The 22,070-nt window shown below is 47.9% G+C and overlaps 1 protein-coding gene across 2 annotated transcripts in view; it reads right to left on the bottom strand.

The window, feature by feature from the left end:
- Positions 1-1,913: 1,913 nt before the first annotated feature.
- The window catches only part of GEMIN5 (gem nuclear organelle associated protein 5), a 42,364-nt gene continuing 22,207 nt past the window's right edge, over positions 1,914-22,070 (bottom strand). For both annotated transcript variants that reach the window (XM_066273101.1, XM_066273100.1), the window contains exons 16-28: positions 21,084-21,311; positions 19,617-19,730; positions 19,123-19,245; positions 16,261-16,356; positions 15,720-15,857; positions 14,802-14,949; positions 12,085-12,204; positions 11,366-11,576; positions 9,059-9,310; positions 7,951-8,113; positions 6,856-7,357; positions 3,818-3,914; positions 1,914-3,242 (exon numbers count right to left, since the gene is read on the bottom strand). In XM_066273101.1, coding sequence (XP_066129198.1) covers positions 3,075-3,242; positions 3,818-3,914; positions 6,856-7,357; positions 7,951-8,113; positions 9,059-9,310; positions 11,366-11,576; positions 12,085-12,204; positions 14,802-14,949; positions 15,720-15,857; positions 16,261-16,356; positions 19,123-19,245; positions 19,617-19,730; positions 21,084-21,311 — 2,360 coding nt within the window. In that variant the 3' untranslated portion in view covers positions 1,914-3,074. The remainder of the gene's footprint in view (positions 3,243-3,817; positions 3,915-6,855; positions 7,358-7,950; positions 8,114-9,058; positions 9,311-11,365; positions 11,577-12,084; positions 12,205-14,801; positions 14,950-15,719; positions 15,858-16,260; positions 16,357-19,122; positions 19,246-19,616; positions 19,731-21,083; positions 21,312-22,070) is intronic.

Genomic DNA, 22,070 nt, shown 5'->3' on the forward strand with positions numbered 1-22,070 from the left:
CCGTGGGAGTGGTTCCACGCAGAAAGGACACTGCTGAAGTGACCAGGAGGAGGCCAGCTGTAGCTCCACCCTCCAGTGTTCTGCCAACACTGTGAGGCTGTCTACCCACAGCCTTGCTGTCAGCGGTGCTGGTGTGAACGAGCTCGGTTTAGAATCCTCTTCAAGTCCAAGCAATTAATGCGTATTCTTTCAATTTCATAATTTATTCAGTAAGTTTCCAATATGCACCATCTAGACACTACAAGGAGGTGCTGGGGATAAAACAGCACATGGAAGACAGTCTTTATCCTCATTGGAGTTTACAAATCTACTTGTGTTGACAGACAGTAAATAATTACAAGTACAATTTGTGAACTGTGAAGTACAGGACACTGACGTGCTTGGGTTTGAGGTTCAGGGACGGGCTTTTCAGAGGGAAGACAGTGTGACACCTAAGAGACGAGTAGGAGGGGTCAGGCAGGGGAACACGGGCAAACCTGAAACGACAAGAGATCTTAACGTGGTGGGTTCCAGCAGCTCAGAGACCAGTGTGGCGGTCGCTAGAAGCAGGGATGAGACTATCTTGACAGATGACCAAGAGGGAAAAGCTGGGATCAAACAGCACTTTGAAGCCTCACTCAAGGTGACCTTTTTGCCAGGAGCAATGGGAAACTACTGAAAGACTTTTTAAACGGGGTGCTGACGAGATCTGATGTGCAGTTCAGAAGAGGCACTGGCATATAAAAAAGGAATGGGGAATTACTAGGAAAGTGCAGATTTAAGACATTGGGAGGTGAGTGCAGTCGTCTGCGTTTAAGGGTGGTGTTCTGTATTAGACACCTGTTAGAGTTACTCTGGATTGGGTAAAGAACCAAAACTAATTTTTCAGTTGCTTAGTGACATATTTTATCCACTCAGCTTGAGTGGACTCCAGGGTGTTCTGGTCTTTGCAGTTCTAATAATTAGGGAGGTAGAAATGAAAGCCATTTATTTAAGTTAGAATAGCGTGAGTACATTATATAGTGTTGGAGAGGGGGAAAGAAAACGGAGCTCTGCCATTTCTGTTACGTACACGCTATTGGGTAGTTTTACTGCTTAGTTGTCAAGTAGTAGTTCTTGTTCTTACCAGAGCAGTAACGGAGGAGTGTCGGTGCCTCCTCTCACAGGGGATGGTTTTGGTAAATCACGAAGTTTAGATTTTTTAGTTAAGTAATACATACTTCCCTTTACTTAAGTGGAAGGAAATATTTTTCCATCTCTGCAAGTGAAGCATTTGTTCATTTTAGCAGACTGCAGAACTGGTATCTAGTTCTCCAGTTAGCCACGCCTATTTATATCTTTGTAACCAAGAAGATTTTCCAACCTCTACTGACAACCATCTTTTTCCTACAGCTCACTTAACTCTGTAAAGAACTATGAGGTTCAGGCCCTGGCCGGTTGGCTCAGCGGTAGAGCGTCGGCCTAGCGTGCGGAGGACCTGGGTTCGATTCCCGGCCAGGGCACATAGGAGAAGCGCCCATTTGCTTCTCCACCCCTCCGCCGCGCCTTCCTCTCTGTTTCTCTCTTCCCCTCCCGCAGCCAGGGCTCCATTGAAGCAAAGATGGCCCGGGTGCTGGGGATGGCTCCTTGGCCTCTGCCCCAGGCGCTAGAGTGGCTCTGGTCGCAACATGGCGACACCCAGGAGGGTCGCAACATGGCGACGCCCAGGATGGGCAGAGCATCGCCCCCTGGTGGACAGAGCGTCGCCCCTGGTGGGCGTGCCGGGTGGATCCCGGTCGGGTGCATGCGGGAGTCTGTCTGACTGTCTCTCCCTGTTTCTAGCTTCAGAAAAATGCAAAAAAAAAAAAAAAAGAACTATGAGGTTCAATACTTCCATTTTTGAGTTTAGCATTTTAAAACTCTACAGCTAGGTCTAACTCCCCCCCCCCCCAGTAAGTCACATTGTTTAAACTGCCTCTTAAACGTTTCCCTTCCTATTAGAGAGTGAGTTTCTTTATTGCTGCCACAACAATCCCAACCCTGGGGAAAATAAGTTGGACACTGAAGCAGAAAAGCCTTTAGTGTGACTCCCAAAAGAAAACAGTTCAATTATTGGGAAAGATTTCTCCATTGCAACCTCACCCAACTTTCTTATTTTTATGTCCTAGCAAACTGGGATATTACAGAAACCTGTTCCTGACATTGTTCAGCTATCTAAACGACTAAAGAGAAAAATAGACCTCAAAAGGATGCTCATTAGTCAAAAAAAGAACAAGGATTTGTAATTAAATAGGATGCAGGGTCCCCTTAGGCAATAATCTGCAAGTCAGAGTCCAATGATCCAAAACTTACATATACAAAATTAGGGAGGAATATGCATTTTTCTTCGAAGATCATCTGTGGCTTCCATCTAATTCTCAAGTGGTCCTGTGACCCAAAAAGATTAAGGACAACTGAAACAGTAATTAATTCCTGAGCTATTCTGATCACCATCAAAACTGAAGGGATAAGACACATTTGAGTTATTTGTTCTTCTGACACTTTTAGTGATCTGTTCAAATAAGCAATTACATAAATCCAAATTTCTTACCTAAAGTTCAGACAGAGGGCAGTGTCACATGATGGGGAAGGCCTATTTCACAGTCAGTAGTAGTAGCAGTAGACTAGAAGCAGAGTCCAAGTTAACAAAAACAACTTAAAAAATGATACCAATTGTCACAAACTGCAGCAATTCTATCTCGAACAAGAATGACACGTTTACGGTCAGGGCAAGTGTTTATAAAGATAGCTGTGTGTAAGAACATTAACACTTTGGGTGACTAAGTTTCTCCTCTTTGGGTGAAACCCGCGTAAGGCTTTAGAGATGACCCAGTTACTCTGGCAGGTGTTCTAGTGACTGCTGCTGGCTTCTGGCGATCCTTCAGCTGGAAACCACAACTGAGTCCAGAGTCAGATATTCCTGTCTAAGAGTAGAGACGATTCAAACTTGGCCCTCATTTTGTATTATCTGGATCACCGCAAAAGCATCTAGGGATCAGAGCGAATGTCTGGCAGAGCCGAAAGGTGTGTCAGACACTTTGAGTTTGGCACAATTTATCGGAAAGGTCTTCGACAGTTCATGTGCAAAAGGCTTGGCAGTGTCTTTGGTAAACTTCGGTGTTGCCGAACTTCTGAAGGAGCTCTTGGGCCTGTTGCTGCATTTCGCGGGTCACGCGGCCAGGACACTGGGACCCGATGTGAAGCAGGACGAGGCAGCACTCCAGCACATCTGGAAAGGGCCAGGTCTGAAAGGTGACATGAGGATGAACAAGGGAGCATTTGCAAAGGAGCCACAAGCACCCGCACAGAGGGCACCAGCAACTCCAAGTCTCACCTACCGACACTTCTCAGGCCCACCTAAGCTGTTCCTCTCACAATGTCTGGTTCTCTGTCAGTTACTCTAAGGAGAGACGGTACTCAAAGCGGGGATGGCTACTGGGATGTCCTCCAACCAACACAGCCTTCTAGAGCTCTAATTAACTTAAAACGTGTTTCTGTTCCCACTAGGGCCACATCCAAATACACCTGTCCATCTGGAAGCTACCAAATACACGGCACCAACTTTAATTTAATTTTACCTCCCAATTACACAGTTTGTTAGATTCCTCTGAAGACTGAGATAGAAAACTGCTTATGTTGCCAATAATTCTACTGTCACCAAACATTTTAGCTAACCAAAAGCAACTGGACCCTGAAATTTTAAGCATACATAAATGTGTTGAGCGTTCAGAAACTAAACAGAAAAGTGGATGACCTTTTGTACAGTCAATTGATAACACAAAAAGTGATGTTTTACCAAATGAACTGCTGTAAACCTTACCTTAACACTCTCAGGAAACTTAGCTATCCTCTCCTTTGCCTCCGTAAGCCTTTTCGTTAACTCAGGCAGAGACACTGGCTCATTTTTCTCTTCTTTACTAGTAAGGAATAACAGAAAGTATAAGTCATGTGTTTTGCGCTGGGTAACTTTTCACTCTATTATCTAGAAATAAAATCCCTTTGTCACCTGGGTCTTTATCTCCCATCTTTAAATACAAGGTTCAAGAGAAGGCAATTTAATGTGATGTCACATAAAGTTTGCAAAATGCACCATTATTCCTTATCATTTTCTAAATCCCCAAATCTTAGACACACAGCTCCAATGAAAACATAGGATCCTCAGGAGAGTCAACCTGCAGCCATGAGCAGAGAGGTTATATTTATTTGGGGAATGGTTAGACAGAGCCGGGGCTCCTACCCGTGGGGGTGTACAGATGCACATTTTTCTGAGAAGAGAAGCTTTGAGAAGTTTAACACACTCTGAACCAAAGGTTAGAGTGCTTGGTTAGAAAACTTTTACTAAAATCAAACCTAAAGCTGCTTAGAGTGTGGAAGCTTATTGGAGAAGTAACTCAAAATTCTGATTCAAAAAACACCAACCAATCAAACAAACAACTCTGACTCAACATTTCAATGGGAGTATTTTTAGAGCAACAAATAAGGGCTTCAAAGCTTCTTAATTTTAATTGTTTAAAATTAGTAATAACAGGCCCTGGCCGGTTGGCTCAGTGGTTCGATTCCCGGCCAGGGCACACAGGAGAGGCGCCCATCTGCTTCTCCACCCCTCCCCCTCTCCTTCCTCTCTGTCTCTCTCTTCCCCTCCCGCAGCCAAGGCTCCACTGGAGCAAAGTTGGCCAGGGCACTGGGGATGGCTCTGTGGCCTCTGCCCCAAGCGCTAGAGTGGCTCTGGTCGCAACAGAGCGAAGCCCCGGATGGGCAGAGCATCACCCCCTGGTGGGCGTACCGGGTGGATCCCGATCAGGCACATGCGGGAGTCTGTCTGACTGCCTCCCTGTTTCCAGCTTCAGAAAAAAAAAAAAAAAAAAAAATAGTAATAACAGGTATAACTTTGTCAACTGTTCTAATCGCTATGGTTTAGCCCTTGTGCCGGGGACATAAGGTAAAAGCCACTCATCATAATAATGAACAACTGTTAATCACCGCAGACACCCACAGCAAAGAGCCTGAATAACGCACGTTCCACGCGGCTGCTGACTGGCTCCGGCAGCCCTCGGGTCCCTATTTCCAATGGAAGTGATGAGGGTGCTGCAGGGTCCCAATCATTTGGAATTTTCTCAATTCAGTGAGCAGTTTTGTTCATTATCTTCTTTTTTTCACTTCTCCTGTGTGCCCTGGCTGGGAATCGAACCCGGGACTCCTGCACGCCAGGCCGACGCTCTACCGCTGAGCCAACCGGCCAGGGCCTTTTTAAAAATTTTTTATCTGAAGTTGGAAACGGGGAGGCAGTCAGACAGACTCCCGCATGTGCCCGACTGGGATCCACCCGGCACGCCCACCAGGGGGCGACGCTCTGCCCACCAGGGGGCGATGCTCTAGGCCCATCTGGGGCATCGCTCTGTTGCAACCAGAGCCATTCCAGCGCCTGAGGCAGAGGCCACAGAGCCATCCTCAGCGCCAGGGCCAACTTTGCTCCAGTAGAGCCTTGGCTGCTGGAGGGGAAGAGAGAGAGAGAGAGGAAGGAGAGGGGGAGGGGTGGAGAAGCAGATGGGCGCTTCTCCTGTGTGCCCTGGCCGGGAATAGAACCCGGGACTCCTGCACGCCAGGCCTACGCTCTACCACTGAGCCAACCGGCCAGAGCCCCAGTGAGCAGTTTTGTACACAGCCCTCTTTCTGTATTTTTTATATAGTACACAACAACCGAAAAACAGTGGTTTCACTAATGGTGCAATAATACAACTCATTTTACAGGAGTGATTTTTTGGGAATCTACTTATGGCACAAAGGATTTAACTGTAGTATTGCTATTAATAATGTTTGTGGCCCTGGCCGGTTGGCTCAGCGGTAGAGCATTGGCCTGGCGTGCAGGGGACCCGGGTTCAATTCCCGGCCAGGACACATAGGAGAAGCGCCCATCTGCTTCTCTACCCCCCCCCTTCCTCTCTGTCTCTCTCTTCCCCTCCCGCAGCCAAGGCTCCATTGGAGCAAAGATGGCCCGGGCGCTGGGGATGGCTCCTTGGCCTCTGCCCCAGGCGCTGGAGTGGCTCTGTTCGTGGCAGAGCATCGCCCCCTGGTGGGCAGAGCATCACCCCTGGTGGGCGTGCCGGGTGGATCCCGGTCGGGCGCATGTGGGAGTCTGTCTGACTGTCTCTCCCCGTTTCCAGCTTCAGAAAAAAATACAAAAAAAAAAAAAAGTTTGTGATTTCATTTAACTCTCAAAACAGCAAGGTATGAGTTGGTACTCCCATTTATAGATGAGGGAACTAAAGCTCAGAGACACTGAGGTTCAGAGACATTAAGACTCTTGCCTGGCCCTGGCCGGTTGGCTCAGTGGTAGAGCATTGGCCTGGCATGTGAAAGTTCAGGGTTCAATTCCCGGTCAGGGCACACAGGAGAAGCGACCATCTGCTTCTCCACCTCCCCCTCTCACTTCTCTCTCTCTCCCTCTCTTCTCCTCCTGTAGCCATGGCTCGATTAGAGCTAATTGGCCCCGGTGCTGAGGATGGCACCATGGCCTCCGCCTCAGGGGCTCGAATGGCTCCAGTTGCAACAGAGCAATGTCCCAGATGGGGAGAGCATCGCCCCCTAGTGGGCCTGCTGGGTTGATCCTGGTTGGGGCGCATGCAGGAATCTCTCTCTGCCGCCCCCTCCTCTCACTACAAAAAACACCTCTTGCCTGAGGTCACTTAGCAAGGCTAGGATAAGAACCTGCATTTGACTCCAAAGCCTGTGCATTCCTCACTATATTATGCTGCTTCTGAGTGTCCCGAAACCAATCTTACCAGGTACTGAATTTCATCCGAATACATAAGAACCCAACAGGGTATTTCACGTTCCATCTTGTATTGACTTAGTACTTACCACGGGCTCTGAGGACAGGAGAGGGCCTGTTTTGCTTCCTGTTCAGGGCCATTTTTATCAGGACCATTTGCTGTGGATTTACAGAGCTGACTCTTCTGGTGCTGGCGGATCATTTCGGCCAAGGTCTCCTGAACTTCCTCCACGGTTCTCTGTGAGTTTTGGAGGCTGGCGTGCTTTTCTGAAAAGAGCTCCTTACAAGCGCTCAGTGTTGGCTCGCTCTCTCCCAGGAGCCTCGTGTCTGCTTCTGGAGGCCTGCCCGGCTCTGGCTGAGAGGCGTGGGGAGCAGCGTCCCCCGGGCTGGCACTGTCCGACTGCAGGCTCCATTCCGCAGACGCTGTCCTTCTGTGAGCCCTTCCCCAGACACTGGGTTCGGGGCTGGGCCTGGAGAGCGACCACCAGAACTCATACAGACGTCCATAAATGAAAAAGGCCTCCAGACTCTTGAAAGCTGGCATGGCAGGGGACTGATGGTCACCCAGCTTGTCTCGTAGGTGGTCACAGCCTAGGAGAAGAAGAGGAGGACTTAGAGCTGTGCTTTCTTTATCTGCCCGAAACCCGGCCTCCCACCTGCGTGTTGTGTCCCATCACCGAAGAGGCAGACTCCATGAGATGGACCACAGTGACCCATGGGCCCAGTGCCTTTACCAAAAGCCAAGCAAAGATAAACATTTCCTGGCTTAGGACAATGTTCTTGTTGCTACAGGCTGCCAGGCAGTCAAAGCGTGACAGAAAAAGTATTCAGTCTGTCCTACCGAAGGCTCTGGGGGTGCTACTGTCTGCGGAAGAAAAAGCACAGCAACACAGTGATTTATTCAGTGACTCTCTATGCAGCTCAAGGGGCTGTCTATCTTTTGTTGTGCTTCTCCAGTCTTACTAACTTATGAGCACAGTGCTATTTCTTTTGCTCTTAAACGGTTTGTAGCACGGTAAGTAGGGAGGCAGTAAGGTCGGCAGGGCCAGGTGAAGTCAGCTCAGTCCCTCAGGCTACCTCTTAGGAGCCTAGGGAAGCGAAGTGCAACTGTCTACTCAGTGACACAGCTGGCCAATAACTCACACACTCCCAGTGCCGTCCGATCAGCAGTGTGGGTCACTCACCCTCAGGCAGAAAGGCTGAGTGCACTTCCTGCATGATGCTGAAGTTGCCCGAGTCGTAGCTGCGGACCACAGCCCTGAGCAGTGCCTCCACAGCCTGGTCCCAGGAGGCCATCTGCTGGCTCAGCACTGCCAGCGTCAGGTCATGGCAAATGTGGAGCAGGAGCTGGAGGGAGAAGCCAGTCTCAGCTGAACATCCCCCCCCAGACGGCACCAGGATGACACCAGACCTGTTCCTGGTAACTGCACTTGGACAGAACACAGGGCCCACATTTAAGAAGGGCCCCTTCCACCTTCCGCTTTTGCTTCGCCACCTGAAACTGTCACATCTAGGTGCAGAGCAATGTACAGAGTTTAGGTTGGCTCATGCTAAGAAAATCCCTTGCTGTTCACATTTAATTAAAAGCAAAAACTGAGTTTCTGGAATTAGAAACAGCAACAACCACCACAAGCAAACCTGGGGTATAATTAAGAAAAATTTATCAATTTTAAGTGAGCAATTTGATGAGTTCTGATAAATATATACCTGTATCAATATATATGTTGTAACAATACAACCAAAATCAAGACACAGAACATTATCATTGTTGTAAAATATTCCCATGAGCCCCTTGCAGTCAGTCCCCTCTTCCCACCTACTGGCCACCTCTGATCTGGTGTTGCCACTATAATTTTATCTTTTATAGATGTCACAGGAATGGAACCATAGAGTATGTCGTCTTTTGTGTCGATTCTTGTCTAACGCTTTCGAGACTTCACTGACATTATTTGTGCATCAGTCTGTCTGTTTCTTTTATTGTGCACAGTAGTCTCCCACTGAATGGGTCAGCCACGCACCCAGTCACCAGCTGATGGACTTTCGGGCTGTTTCTAGTTTTGGCCATCGTGAACTAAGCTGTGACCAACATTCGTGCACAAGTCTGTGTGGACCCTTGACGTTTTTTTTAGTGGAATAGCTAAGTCTGAAGGGATCTTCCCAGGTTGCCAGGGCCTGCCTTAGTCTTTGCTGAAATGCAGACTGGCACTGGACTTGTTTCTCTACTGTCCTAGACGTGGACTAAGGAATTCTTCCAACGGAGTGGTTCCTATCCACAGCTCTTGCCGACGGTACCTGTTTGGAGGGAGTGTTGTTCGTAGCAGACGGGTACTTGATCTTCTGCAGCTGCTGAAACGCTGCCTGGTACTGCTCCGGCGTGGCCAGGCTGAAGGCGCTCTTCCACACCGCAGCCACCCTCTCCGCGAGGGGCCCCTCAGTGTCTGTGCACCAGGCGTTGTGAGAAGGAGGGCTTCTGCCCTCAGACGGCTGCCTTTCCTCCCGGCGCTGAGAGAACAGCTCAAGGAGACAAAACACCAATCTCTGGCCCTGGAACCCAACAACAAAGGAGAGGAGCTGTTGTGCAGGGAAGTGCCTAGTAACTAGACAGCTTCCCTATGGTTCTCACCGTATCCCTCCCACATCTGTAGCAACCTAACGCCCTCAGTGGGCGGCCTGCCCAACCTGAGTCACGGAGGAGGGGAAAGAGGTGACCCGGCAGAGTTTTCCCAGATGTCTTCAGGAGGAATTCCTATCCACAGCCCTTGGAGCCAAACCACCATTTTTATAACATGGAACCCGAAATACAGCCCCACCCACTGCAATTTAAGTCACACACAGAACAGCCAAGACTGTGCCCCGATTTGAAATAAGATGGTCTGGGCTCATCCAGCTCTTCCCCTGATAGACTTGAAGTGAAGGGTACAGAGAAGAGCCTCAGGACAGAAGGGGCCAGAGCAGTCAAACTGTAGCTCTGAGCTGGCAGTTCAAGGTTAGGGGCATGTCCACATAGCAGGTTTAACAGAGGGAGCTGTCTGGAAGAGAACAGAAAGACAGAGAACGGCCTGAAAAATCTCTTTGCTGGGTTTTCAGTGCCATGAGATTCTGTGTGTACCCTACCAGTCCTATTTTCTCAGCCAAACCGGGGAGGTGTCTGTTCCATACCGGCCAGACAGCCCGTATCAGAACGTTCAGCATAAACGAACACTGTAGTCGGTTTGTTAAGGATGCTGTTTAGGAGAAAAAAAGAAATGCTAAATGACCATTCTAGAAATGTTTTGTTGTGGATAAGCTAAAATCTCCCCGGCTTGGCCATTCTGTAAGTAATCCACCAGTGAGACTCTGAGCGCACTCCCTTCGCTGATCTTTTATTCTGCGGTTCCCAGAAAGCGACTTCCTCAGCTAGTAGCATTTTTCTTTGAATATTCGGCCAGGAATTACTTTTAAGGCTCGGTTACTACTCTACAAGAGAAAGAGGAACTGAAAAGGTTCATGTTAGCATCTCACAAAGTACAGTTATCTAACATGGACCAGGTGTTTAAGTGTTTTGGAAACTAGGTGAGTGCTGCAGCTTTTCTTAAAAATTTTTTTTCCTACTTATGAGAGAGAGAGAGAGAGAGAGAGAGAGAGAGAGAGAGAGAGAGAAGCATCAGCTCATCAATTACTGTTCCACTTAGTTGTGCCTTCACTGGTATTTCTACATGCCCTGACTGAGGGTCAAACCCACGGCCTTGGTGTGCTGGGGTGATGCGCTACCCACTGACCCATCCAGCCAGGGCTGCTGCAGCTTTTAAAGTATTCTCAATTTTCATGTGTCAAAAAGGACAGTGGAAGTTACTAATTTTTAACGTCATGGGAACAAAACATTTAACAAAACGTTTCGATTTCACACTTCCTTATAGCAGACAGCCGAAGGGGGATGCTATGGGCAGAGCACTGTGATTTCTGTTGGAGAAATCCCTCTCCCTCTTCATTGGTGTGCCGGTGACATTAATGAAGAAACACAAGACTGCCAGGCCGGCAGGGGCAGAGCTGACTACTCGGGGACGGGTATACCAACTGATAAGCAATGGGAATTCATGTGAATGACCCTATTACCTCCTACTCTGCACGTGGCAACTGACAGGCCACAGTACTTCAGTAGGGCAGTATGTCCAGGACACCTGCCAACTTAGTACAGCTTGTGCGGCTGCGTTACTCATTTGGAGTTTGACGAGAAAAGGACTTGCCCCCCCCCCCCTTTTTTTTTGCAAGAGATGAGAAGCATCAACTCATAGTTGTGTCACCTTAGTTCATTGATTGCTTTCTCTTATGTGCCTTGACTAGGGGGCTCCAGCCGAGCCAGTGACCCATTGCTCAAGCCGGCGACCTTTGGGCTCAAGCCTTGACCATAGGATCATGTTGGCGATCCCACACTCAAACCAGTGACCCCGCCCTCAAGCTGGCAAGCCTGCATTCAAGCCGATGAGCCCATGCTCGAGCTGGCAGCCTCAGGGTTTCGAACCTGGGACCTCAATGTTCCAGGTCGATGCTCTCTGCCTGCACCACCACTGGTCAGGCTGGGGCCCTTCTTTCCTAAGAATCAGGAGATGAGTCAAGACTGACCTTCAGACTTTCCTGGAGCTGCAGGGCTTCTTGGGCTCCCACCCAGTTCCTGGCCAGAAGCAGCTCTTGGGCACCTCTGAGAGCCAGGGAGGCAGACAGCTCGTCCTCTCCCACGATTAAAGCCAGCTCCGCTGCTGTCCTGAGTGATGCTGGATCCCCCTTTTTGGCCAAAACTTTGGCTGCATCATAAGCAGAAGCAGCCCCTAAATAGCTACAATACAAAAGAAAACTCAAACAAAGTGGCATAAACACATCTCCTGTTCCTCCCCAGAGGGTCAAATCATTTCTTTCTGTTGGCTTTTTCTTGCCTCCTGTGCTCTCCTAAGGCCCCAGGTAGGTCCTTGTTGCCGGCTATCCCTGGGAGGGCCATGTCCAGCGCAGCAGAGAATGAGACAGCATCATATGGGTTAAGGGCCTAAAGGAATCTCAATACTTGCTGAACTGATCCCAAGCAAAGGACTCCCTCCCTCCCAATTTCTATCTTTGATGATACAAGGCCTCCCTAGAAAAAGGTAACTTCATACTGCTGTGGGGTTTCTTGAATAGTTATGGTGATTTATATAAATACCAAGGAGGTAGAACTTGATGAGTCTTATGAAGCTGGGATTAATACATGTTTCTGTTTTCTAGTCACCTAACTGCCACCCCTAAGCCGATCACTTTTATTCTGCTGTCACAGTTCCTTGACGTTCGGGTTCCCTCCTGTCTCTGAAGCTCACCACTTAGCAGCTACGGCATAATGGCCATCTTTTTCGAGGATGGCTCCCCAGCTGAAATACAGGTCCTTCAGGATTGGGTCCTCTGGGCGCAGCCGGGCCTTGGCAATAGCAATAGCCTCCCTAGAGGCAAGAATAGATAATTAGCCAGTCTGAAATTAGCCAATTATCTAAATAGATAATTAGCCTTCTCTGTAAGGGGCCCCTAGGAGGAGCTGCAAGATAGGACAAACTGTCCCTTTTTTTTTTCTTTTTTTTTTTTTTTTTTCATTTTTCTGAAGCTGGAAACAGGGAGAGACAGTCAGACAGACTCCCGCATGCGCCCGACCGGGATCCACCCGGCACGCCCACCAGGGGCGGTGCTCTGCCCCCCAGGGGGCGATGCTCTGCCCATCCTGGGTGTCGCCATATTGCGACCAGAGCCACTCTAGCGCCTGAGGCAGAGGCCACAGAGCCATGCCCAGCACCCGGGCCATCTTTGCTCCAATGGAGCCTTGGCTGCGGGAGGGGAAGAGAGAGACAGAGAGGAAAGCGCGGCGGAGGGGTGGAGAAGCAAATGGGCGCTTCTCCTATGTGCCCTGGCCGGGAATCGAACCCGGGTCCTCCGCACGCTAGGCCGACGCTCTACCGCTGAGCCAACCGGCCAGGGCTTTTTCATTTTTCTGAAGCTGAAAACAGGGAGAGACAGTCAGACAGACTCCCGCATGCGCCCGACCGGGATCCACCCGGCACGCCCACCAGGGGCGGTGCTCTGCCCCCCAGGGGGCGATGCTCTGCCCATCCTGGGCGTCGCCATATTGCGACCAGAGCCACTCTAGCGCCTGAGGCAGAGGCCACAGAGCCATCCCCAGCGCCCGGGCCATCTTTGCTCCAATGGAGCCTTGGCTGCGGGAGGGGAAGAGAGAGACAGAGAGGAAAGCGCGGCGGAGGGGTGGAGAAGCAAATGGACGCTTCTCCTGTGTGCCCTGGCCGGAAATCGAACCCGGGTCCTCCGCACGCTAGGCCGACGCTCTACCGCTGAGCCAACCGGCCAGGGCCCAAACTGTCCCTTTTGTGTTATTCCAACTTATAAAAAACTATTATTCCTGCACACACGGGGCGTTACGCTACAGCCTATATGCTCAGTCCTCTCCCAGGTCAGCAGTTCTGTGGATTCCCAAGGGCCCCCAAGGACCTTTTAGGGGGGCGAGATCAAAACTACTTTAATAATAGTGCTAAGAAGTTATTTGCGTTTTCTGTGTTGACATCTGCCGATTATGCAAGAGCAATGGCGGCATCTGAGCAAGAACCAAGGGAGTGGCCCTTGAACTTTTACTTTTTGTGTGTGTATGTGACTGAGACAGAGAGACAGAGAGAGGGACACATCAGGACAGACAGGCAGGAAGGGAGAGAGATGAGAAGCACCAGTTCTTCCTTGTGGCACCTTAGTTGTTCAATGATTGCTTTCTCATATGTGCCTTGATCGGGGAGGTGGGGGGGACGGACGACGGGACTACAGCAGAGCGAGTGACCCCTTGCTCAAGCCAGCGACCATGGGGTCATGTCTATGATTCCACGCTCAAGCCAGCGACCCCACACTCAAGCAGGATGAGCCTGTGTTCAAGTTAGCGACCTTGGGGTTTTGAACCTGGGTCCTCTGCACCCTAGTCTGACACTCTATCCACTGCATCACTACCTGGTCAGGTGAAGTTTTACTTTTTTATTTTTTTTGTATTTTTCTGAAGTGAGAAGCGGAGGGCAGTCAGACAGACTCCTGTATGCATCCGACCAGGATCCACCTGGCATGCCCACCAGGGGGTGATGCTCTGCCCATCTGGGCCATTGCTCTGTTACAATTGGAGCCATTCTAGTGCCTGAGGCAGAGGCCATGGAGCTGTCCTTAGTGCCCGGGCCAACTTTGCTCCAGTGAAGCACTGGCTGAGGGAGGGGAAGAGAGAGACAGAAGGAGAGGGGGAGGGGTGGAGAAGCAGATGGGCGCTTCTCATTTGTGCTCTGGCCAGGAATTGAACCCAGGACTTCCACACGCCAGGCCAATGCTCTACCACTGAGCTAGCTGGCCAGGACCATTTTTTTATTTTTATGTTTAAAAATTTTTTCCATTGCTTTGAGAGAAAGAGAGAAGGAGGGAGAGGGGATGGGAGAAAAGCATCAACTTGTTCTCCACCTAGCTGCTTCCCCTACGTGCCCTGATTAGGGATCGAACCTGTGATCTTGGGGCGCTGGGACAATACTTTATCCACTGAGCAACCCAGTCAGGGTGGCCCTTACAGTTTTAATAAAGAAAGGTCGGTCTGACTGGTGGACATTATACTTAAAAAAAAAAACCCAAAACAAGATCCGATACTGGAGCATACGGAGAGCTTTGGGGTGGCTGGGAGAGCCTGTCTCTTCACATGGAGCCTAAGGACGGAACTCCTCTTTTAATAATTCACTAAGCTGTTCATCTGCCTCACTGCCTTCTCGACGTGTGTGAAACTAGCACACACAGTAAAGACGTTTACAAAAGTAAAGTTTAAAGGAAGACCAGGGGCACATACTGACAAAACTGAACATTTGTTAAGTCTACGTGGGGGGTGCACTGAGGTTCGTTCGGCTAGTCTATATGTTTTTCTGTATGTTTCACATGTTTGGTTACCGTAAAGGCTGTAAGCTAGAGCTGTTAAGTGTATAGACTACTTCACACTGTGTCCAGTTGCCGGCTCACTGGAGCTTATACAGACCTGTAGAGGTGGTTTGACTTGAGCAGCTCCACAGCCTCATACACTTTGTGGACAGAAAGGAGGTAGGAGGCGGCCTTGACATACTGATCCTGAAAGCAGAGCTGCTTGGCGAACGCCTCCACGGCCCACAGCCACACGTGGTAGCCAGCTTCGGAAAAGAAAAGATGGTGGTTAAATAAAAAGCAGTTTTAAGAAAAAAACCCAGCATGTACATAAGTTCATTTGGGTTGAAAATACCTTTTTAGTCACTGTAGTAAGCAGAAAATTTAGATAATTCAATTGCCATTATACAGCATTTACTTTACCTACCCCTCCCCATACCCGCAGTTTGAAACATAAATTATTTCTTTGATTATGTAATGCATACAAAATTCAAAAGGTGCCGAAAGTATGGAAACCAGGATAATGGTTCCCGTTTTGGGGTGTGTGGATACTGACTGAAATGGAACATGACAGAAGCTACCAGGGTGCTGGTAATGTTATGTTTCGTTCTTTTTTTTAGGTGAGAGGAGGGGAGACAGTGAGGCAGTCCTCCAAGTGCCCCGATCAGGATCTACCCAGCAACCCTTTCTGGGGCCCATGCTCGAGTACTGAGCTATTTTTAGCACCTGAGGCTGATGCGCTCTGACCAACCGAGCTACCCTCAGCACCTGGGGGCCACGCTCGCTCAAACTGATTGAGCCACTGGCTATGGGAGGGGAAGAGAAGGAGAAGGGGGAGAGAAACAACAATAGTCCATGTCTATTTGTCATTTCACATATATGAGCACAGTTAAATTCCTACAATTAGGACGGGTGAATCAAGGGGGATGTGCATTTTAAGTTTATTAGACATGACCAAATTGTCCTTCAAGCACTGTCTGCCATCTTTAGAGGACATATCCTAGAGATGACAGCACCTTTGTTGGGAAGAACGTACCGATCGGTGCCATGGCCACGAGGTTGTCTGTCAGCTCCCCTCTCTCTGCTGCAGTCTGGAGGACACCTTTCAGGTCTCCTTTCCAAAGCATCAGCTGGTGAAACAGCTCAGGGTGGCCGTTTTCCAAGTGACCCTTTCCTGTTTGGAGGAGATGATGTATGGAAGTTATTTCAGAAACATCTGTCTACACTAACTTCCACATAAAGAAAGGCAGGATGAAAGAGAGGAACAAACTCCTAGAAAATGTATTCACTTGCTGACTGGTAAGTCACCTCCCAGAGTGTGCAGAATGGGGCCTGAAGCCCAGTCACTTGTCCACACACTCACTTTCCCTCAGTCACTCAGAGTGAACACTGTGTTTGGGACCTATGACAAATGCAAGAGATTTGTAAGTATGCAAATCAGGGAGCTCAAAACCTAGTGAGCTGACAGGTAAAACTAATAGCTACAAGGCCATAGGAAGGCAGCCGTAAAAGAGGCACGGACAAAGCATACGGGAAGTATAAAGACGGAGGGACTGCATTGACTGGACTGGCCTCACCTTCAACCTCCATCATTCTGTACAGGGTAGCCCTGTCTGTGAACAGCCCCAGGTGAAATCTGTCCTCTAGGTCAGCAGACATGTCCTCATTGAGTTCTGTTCATTCAAAAAGACCAAAAGAACCAGATGAAATGATTACGTAGCTTACTGTTTTCTAATAACTTCCAAATGTTTTGCCCAGAACACCAATTTCAGACCCTAAGAGACCCATGCCCTGTTGACCCTAACAGAGACCCCTGCAGGTTATAAAGGCAGCCAAATATGAAAATATTTCCAGTTTTGTTAAGCTTAGGTTACGCCAATCCACTGAGACAATTTAGTTTTTAATTTGCTCAAAGAAGGACTTGGGGGGGGGGGGAGGAAAGAATTTAAAAAGCCAACCCCAAATTTAACATGTATTTAAATGCTGTACAAACCAAAAATCAAAAACAGTAAGTAAAGAAATGTCCTTGGGCCTGACCAGGCGGTGGCACAGTGAATAGAGTGTCGGACTGGGATGCAGAGGACCCAGGTTCGAAACCCTGAGGTCATTGGCTTGAGTGCAGGCTTATCCGTCTTGAGTGTGGGGTCCCAGTTTGAGTGTGGGACCATAACCATGACCCTGTAGTCAATGGCTTGAGCCCAAAGGTCACTGGCTTGAAGCCTAAGGTGGCTGGCTTGAGTAAGGGGTCACTCGCTCTACAGTAGTGCCCCTCCCCCCGTCAAGGCACATATGAGAAAGCAATCAATAAACTACTAAGGTGCCGCAACGAAGAATCGATGCTTATCTCTCTTCCTTCCTGTCTGTCTGTCCCTATCTGTCTCTGTCTGTCACACACACACACACACACACACACACGACAGAAATGTGCTTGGCCCTGGCTAGTTGGCTCATTGGTAGAGTGTCGGCTTGGTGTGTGGAAGTTCCGGGTTCGATTTCTGGTCAGGGCACACAGGAGAAGCAACCATCTTCTTCTCCAACCTTCTCCTTTTTCTCTCTTTTTCTTTCACTTACTGCAGTCATGGCTCGAATGGTTCAAGCAAGTTGTCCCTTGGCGCTGAGGATGGCTCCATGGCCTTGCCTTAGGTGCTAAACTAGCTCAGTTGCCAAGCAACGAAGCAGCAACCCCAGATGGGCAGAGCACTGCCCTGCAGGGAACCTGCTGGGTGGATCTTGGTCGGGGCACATGTGGGAATCTGTCTCTGCCTCCCTGCCTCTTAAAAAAAAAGAAAGAGTCCTTGATGATCACTAGGCTCTACCACAGGGGTCGGGAACCTTTTTGGCTGAGAGAGCCATGAACGCCACATATTTTAAAATGTAATTCCATGGGAGCCATACAATGACCTGTGTATGTTATGCATTATTCAATAAAAATTTGGTGTTGTCCCGGAGGACAGCTGTGATTGGCTCCAGCCACCCGCAACCATGAACATGAGTAGTAGGAAATGAATGGATTGTAATACATGAGAATGTTTTATATTTTTAACATTGTTACTTTATTAAAGATTTGTCTGAGAGTCAGATGCAGCCACCAAAAGAGCCACATCTGGTTCATGAGCCATAGGTTTCCGACCCCTGCTCTACCACAAAAGGATTCAGTATTCATTCTCCTTTTTTAAAAAATTAACTGAGTAATTTTCCCATAAGGAAAATAATGTAAAACTACATGGTTAATTGTGTAAATTATAAGAAGTCATCACAAAGTTCCCAAAAGAGGGCTATGTGTATAATAAGAGCATGAAGTACCTCAGGAGGGAGACAACAAACTAATCACAGTGTGGCCTTGGGGACAAATGGAGGACTGGGTGTTAGAATGATGGCTTTGAAAAATTAAAACCAAAATATTTCCTGTAAACAAAAACTTCCATACTTTTTTTCTTTATTTAGAAATTAAATTTAATGAGGTGACATTGATCAGTAAGTTTCACTGATCAATAGGTTTCAGGTGAACATTTCTACAGCATTTGAACTGTTGACTGCGTTGTGCACCCATCACCCAGTCAAATCATGTTCCATCACTGTATTTGTCCCTTTCTACCCCCCACCCCTCCCTCTGGGAACCGCTTTACTTTTATCTGTGTCTGTAAGTCTCAGTTTTATATCCCACCTATGTGGGGTATATGTTTGTCCCTCTTTACTCACCTCATAATTCTTCTTAACCCTTTGAGTAGTGAGTTTTTTTTATGCTCGCTGACCCCCAGGAGTGAGTTTTTTTCAAAAAAATGAAATCAGTTCCAGTTACAGTTTTATTAACTTAAAATCATGTTTGTTTGATAACCAATTTATGAAAAGAACATATATTTGCCTTACACGTTTTTAAAATAAAAATTTTTGTGCAATCTGAGGACGTACATGAATGTTTATACTACTCAGAGGGTTAAAGGAACTTCTATATTGCGGTATATATTTCTACTAAGCAAATTTTGTTTGTACATGAAGATATTACTGACTCATGCTGAGATACTTAAGCCAGCATTCTGACTCCAGCACACAGTTTCCGGTAACAACGTGATTTGTAACAACAGAAGCAGAGCATCACCTACCGAAGGCACTGGGGAGTGTGAGAGGGCAGGAAAGGGAGCCTGGCGTGGAGTGCGGGACAGGGAAGCCTCCACTCAACAAGTAAGCCTCTTGCCGTGGAGTGTGGGACAGGGAAGCCTCCACTCAACAAGTAAGCCTCTTGCCGTGGAGTGTGAGACAGGGAAGCCTCCACTCAACAAGTAAGCCTCTTGCCGTGGAGTGCGGGACAGGGAAGCCTCCACCCAACAAGTAAGCCTTTTGCCGTGGAGTGCGGGACAGGGAAGCCTCCACTCAACAAGTAAGCCTCTTGTGTACCAGTTTCCGGAGGACTACACGGGGGCCAAAGAAGGGCATTTCTGTACCTTTGGAATGTCTTGCAGCTGCTAGTACCAAACAGTCCTGGTGAAGCTCCTCTTTGGACCTGTGGTCCAGGCTTGTGCTCAGTGGAAGCATGGAACGGGCTTTGCGCTTCTTGACCAAGGCTTCTGAAATGTAACAGAAGTGCAGACTGAAGAACAGCTGATCAGAAGCACAACACTGAACGCCCCCTGTGTGAATGTCGCCTGCTGGAGGGATCTGCTGGGCACAGGAAGTCCCTACTATTATGAAGAAGCTTTCACATCACATCAGCTTGAGGCAATGTTCCTAACACAAGCATGTGAACATGTAGCAACAACTGCAGAATGACACTTCCAATCAAGTTTCAAATGTTTAAAAAAGCATGACCCCAAATTAATATAATCAAAATAGATATTGAAAACTTCAAAACAACCCAGCCACCCACACTGTTGAGTTTTCAGTTACATGTAACATCTGAGGATGTTTTAACAAAGTATTCTATTTAGTAGATACCCACCTGGCTTGTCTTTAGGTGGGTCCTTATTCAGTGAAGCGAATTTGTTATTAACAGTGACTTTTGGCTTTTCTAAGCCTAAGGAACCTGGAGGGCAGGGAACTGCTTCTCGAGAAACTACATCATAGAAAAAAAAAGTTTGGATAAGGACAATGCAGAATCTAGTTCTTTGTAAAAATTAAAAACGATAGTAGGTTTAATGTTGCAATTTTATCTATTACTCAGAATATGAGAAAAATACTTTGGAAAGGAAGCGTGGGCGCTGTCCCCTCTCACCTCAGTGTAACAGGATTCTCGCAGTTCACTGCTTACAACTTGACCTAACTGAGCTAAGGAAAAGGTATAAGCCTCAAGCCTCCATAACTTTAGACTTTGCTCAGGTGACAAAGGACTTTTTACATAGTTAGATGACAAAGTACTAATTGCATGTTTGATTACACAAACAAGGAACAACTTTACTAACAGAAAAGACTGAGGGTGTGTGATATGGAGTCATAATCCTGAGCACCCCACAACCATGCACGTCAACCAGCTGTTGATCTACAGGGGCAAAGGATGTTTTCTGTGCAGCCATTTTGATGAACCTAAAAAATAAATCCAAACAATAGGTCCAACAAGTCACCCCTTGGGATGGACTCTGTACCATTTATTTTGGCCCCTTTAATTCTGTCACATCAAGATACTATATATATATATATATATATATATTTATTTATTTATTTATTTTTGTGTGTGTGTGTGTGACAGAGACAGAGGGACAGACAGACAGGAAAAAGATGAGAAGCATCAATTCTTCATTGCAGCACCTTAGTTGTTCATTGATTGCTTTCTCATATGTGCCTTGACTGGTGGGCTACAGCAGAGTGAGTGACCCCTTGCTCAAGCCAGCGACCTTGGGCTTAAGCTGATGAACCCATGCTCAAGCTGGCGACCTTGGGGTTTTGAACCTGGGTCCTCCATGTCCCAGTCTGACACTCTATCCACTGCGCCACCACCTGGTCAGGCCAAAATGCTGTTTTAGAATTAACCATGAGTCACTGCTTCTATTTATAGCTTCTAGATCAGATATTTGTGAGAATTGGTTTCTTTCAGTAAATGTGGATGGTGATGTCAAAACGTCAGAACTTCTCCCATGTAAGTTAGGTATGTGCCCCGGGCTCTGCTCTGTCCCACAGGCTTACCCTGCCCAGGTTGTAAGTTTCTCTACAGAACTTGACTACAACATTTCTATCCCAATCATCCACCAAATCCCCAATAACAACTCAAAGGTGTTTGGAGGCTTAACGACGCCCTTTGAAGAATACCTACTGTAGTTACCAAGGGCACCGGAATCCCAGCTAAGTTAAGGAGAGGGGCAGCAGGCAGGTCAGAGCAGAGCAGTTTCACACTGAGTAAGGACTTCCCTTAGTTTCCTGGTAACGACCAACCACGCAGTCCCAGAGAGTGAGTGACAGGGACTCGGGCACATACCTGCGCAGGCAGCAGCACAGGGCGCCTCTGGCTCCCGGGCCTCCTCCTCCCCCTCCTGGTCCGACACGCTGCCGTTCTCCACGGGCCCCGCGCTCTCCCTCGCGCTCGTGTCCTCATTGCCCTCGGACTCCTGCTTCGTGGACACTCGTGACGTGGGCTTCTTCTTCTTTTTCGGCTTTGGCTTAGGTTGAGAGAGCCTTTTTTTCTCTAATTCAATACTTTTCTTGCCTATAGGAATCACAATGAAAAAAAAAGACAAAAATATATATTCCTGGTTTAAAGTGCTCTAAGAGATCATCTCCAAACCACAATCACTGTTTTTGAATAGCATTCTTACCCTTTCCCTTCCTTCACAATGGATTTTTAGTTACATTACAAAAATGTTAACCAAGCCAAACCAGCCTCTTCTGGGACTTCATTAAATCATAAATCCCATGCCTAATTATCCCTGAACAGTTCAGCGTGTGTCCCACGAACACGGGCAGTCTCCTACATCAATCCGGCTCAGCCATTAACATCTGGAAATGAACACGGACATCACTACCGCCCGCCCCACACTCCACTCAGGCTTCCCCAGCCTGGCCCGGGTCTCTCACAGCGAGAGGAGCCATGCACCACGCTCGCTCTCGTTTCCTTCAGCCCGGAACAGGCTCACTTTTCCTTTGGTTACATGACTTGAAACTTGAAGGTTACAGGGCTGTTAATTCTCTCAGATTTCCCTCCACCCGCCTATTTGACAATTTCATATTGTGTATAATTATATTTCGTGCTGTATATTAGAATTGTATAGTATGTAGTCTTTTGTGTTGGCTTCTTTTGCTCAGCATAATATTTTGTGAGATCCACCCATTTCGTTGTATCAATAGTTACTTTTCTTTTACTAAAGAAAAAAATCCTATTTTAAAGATATGTCACAGTTTGTTTACTGGTTGATGGGTATTTGGGATAAAGCTGCCATGAGCCTTCTTTTACAAGTCCTGTGTGGAT

This window comes from Saccopteryx bilineata, chromosome 4 (genome assembly GCF_036850765.1).
Source record: "Saccopteryx bilineata isolate mSacBil1 chromosome 4, mSacBil1_pri_phased_curated, whole genome shotgun sequence".
NCBI lineage: Eukaryota > Metazoa > Chordata > Mammalia > Chiroptera > Emballonuridae > Saccopteryx > Saccopteryx bilineata.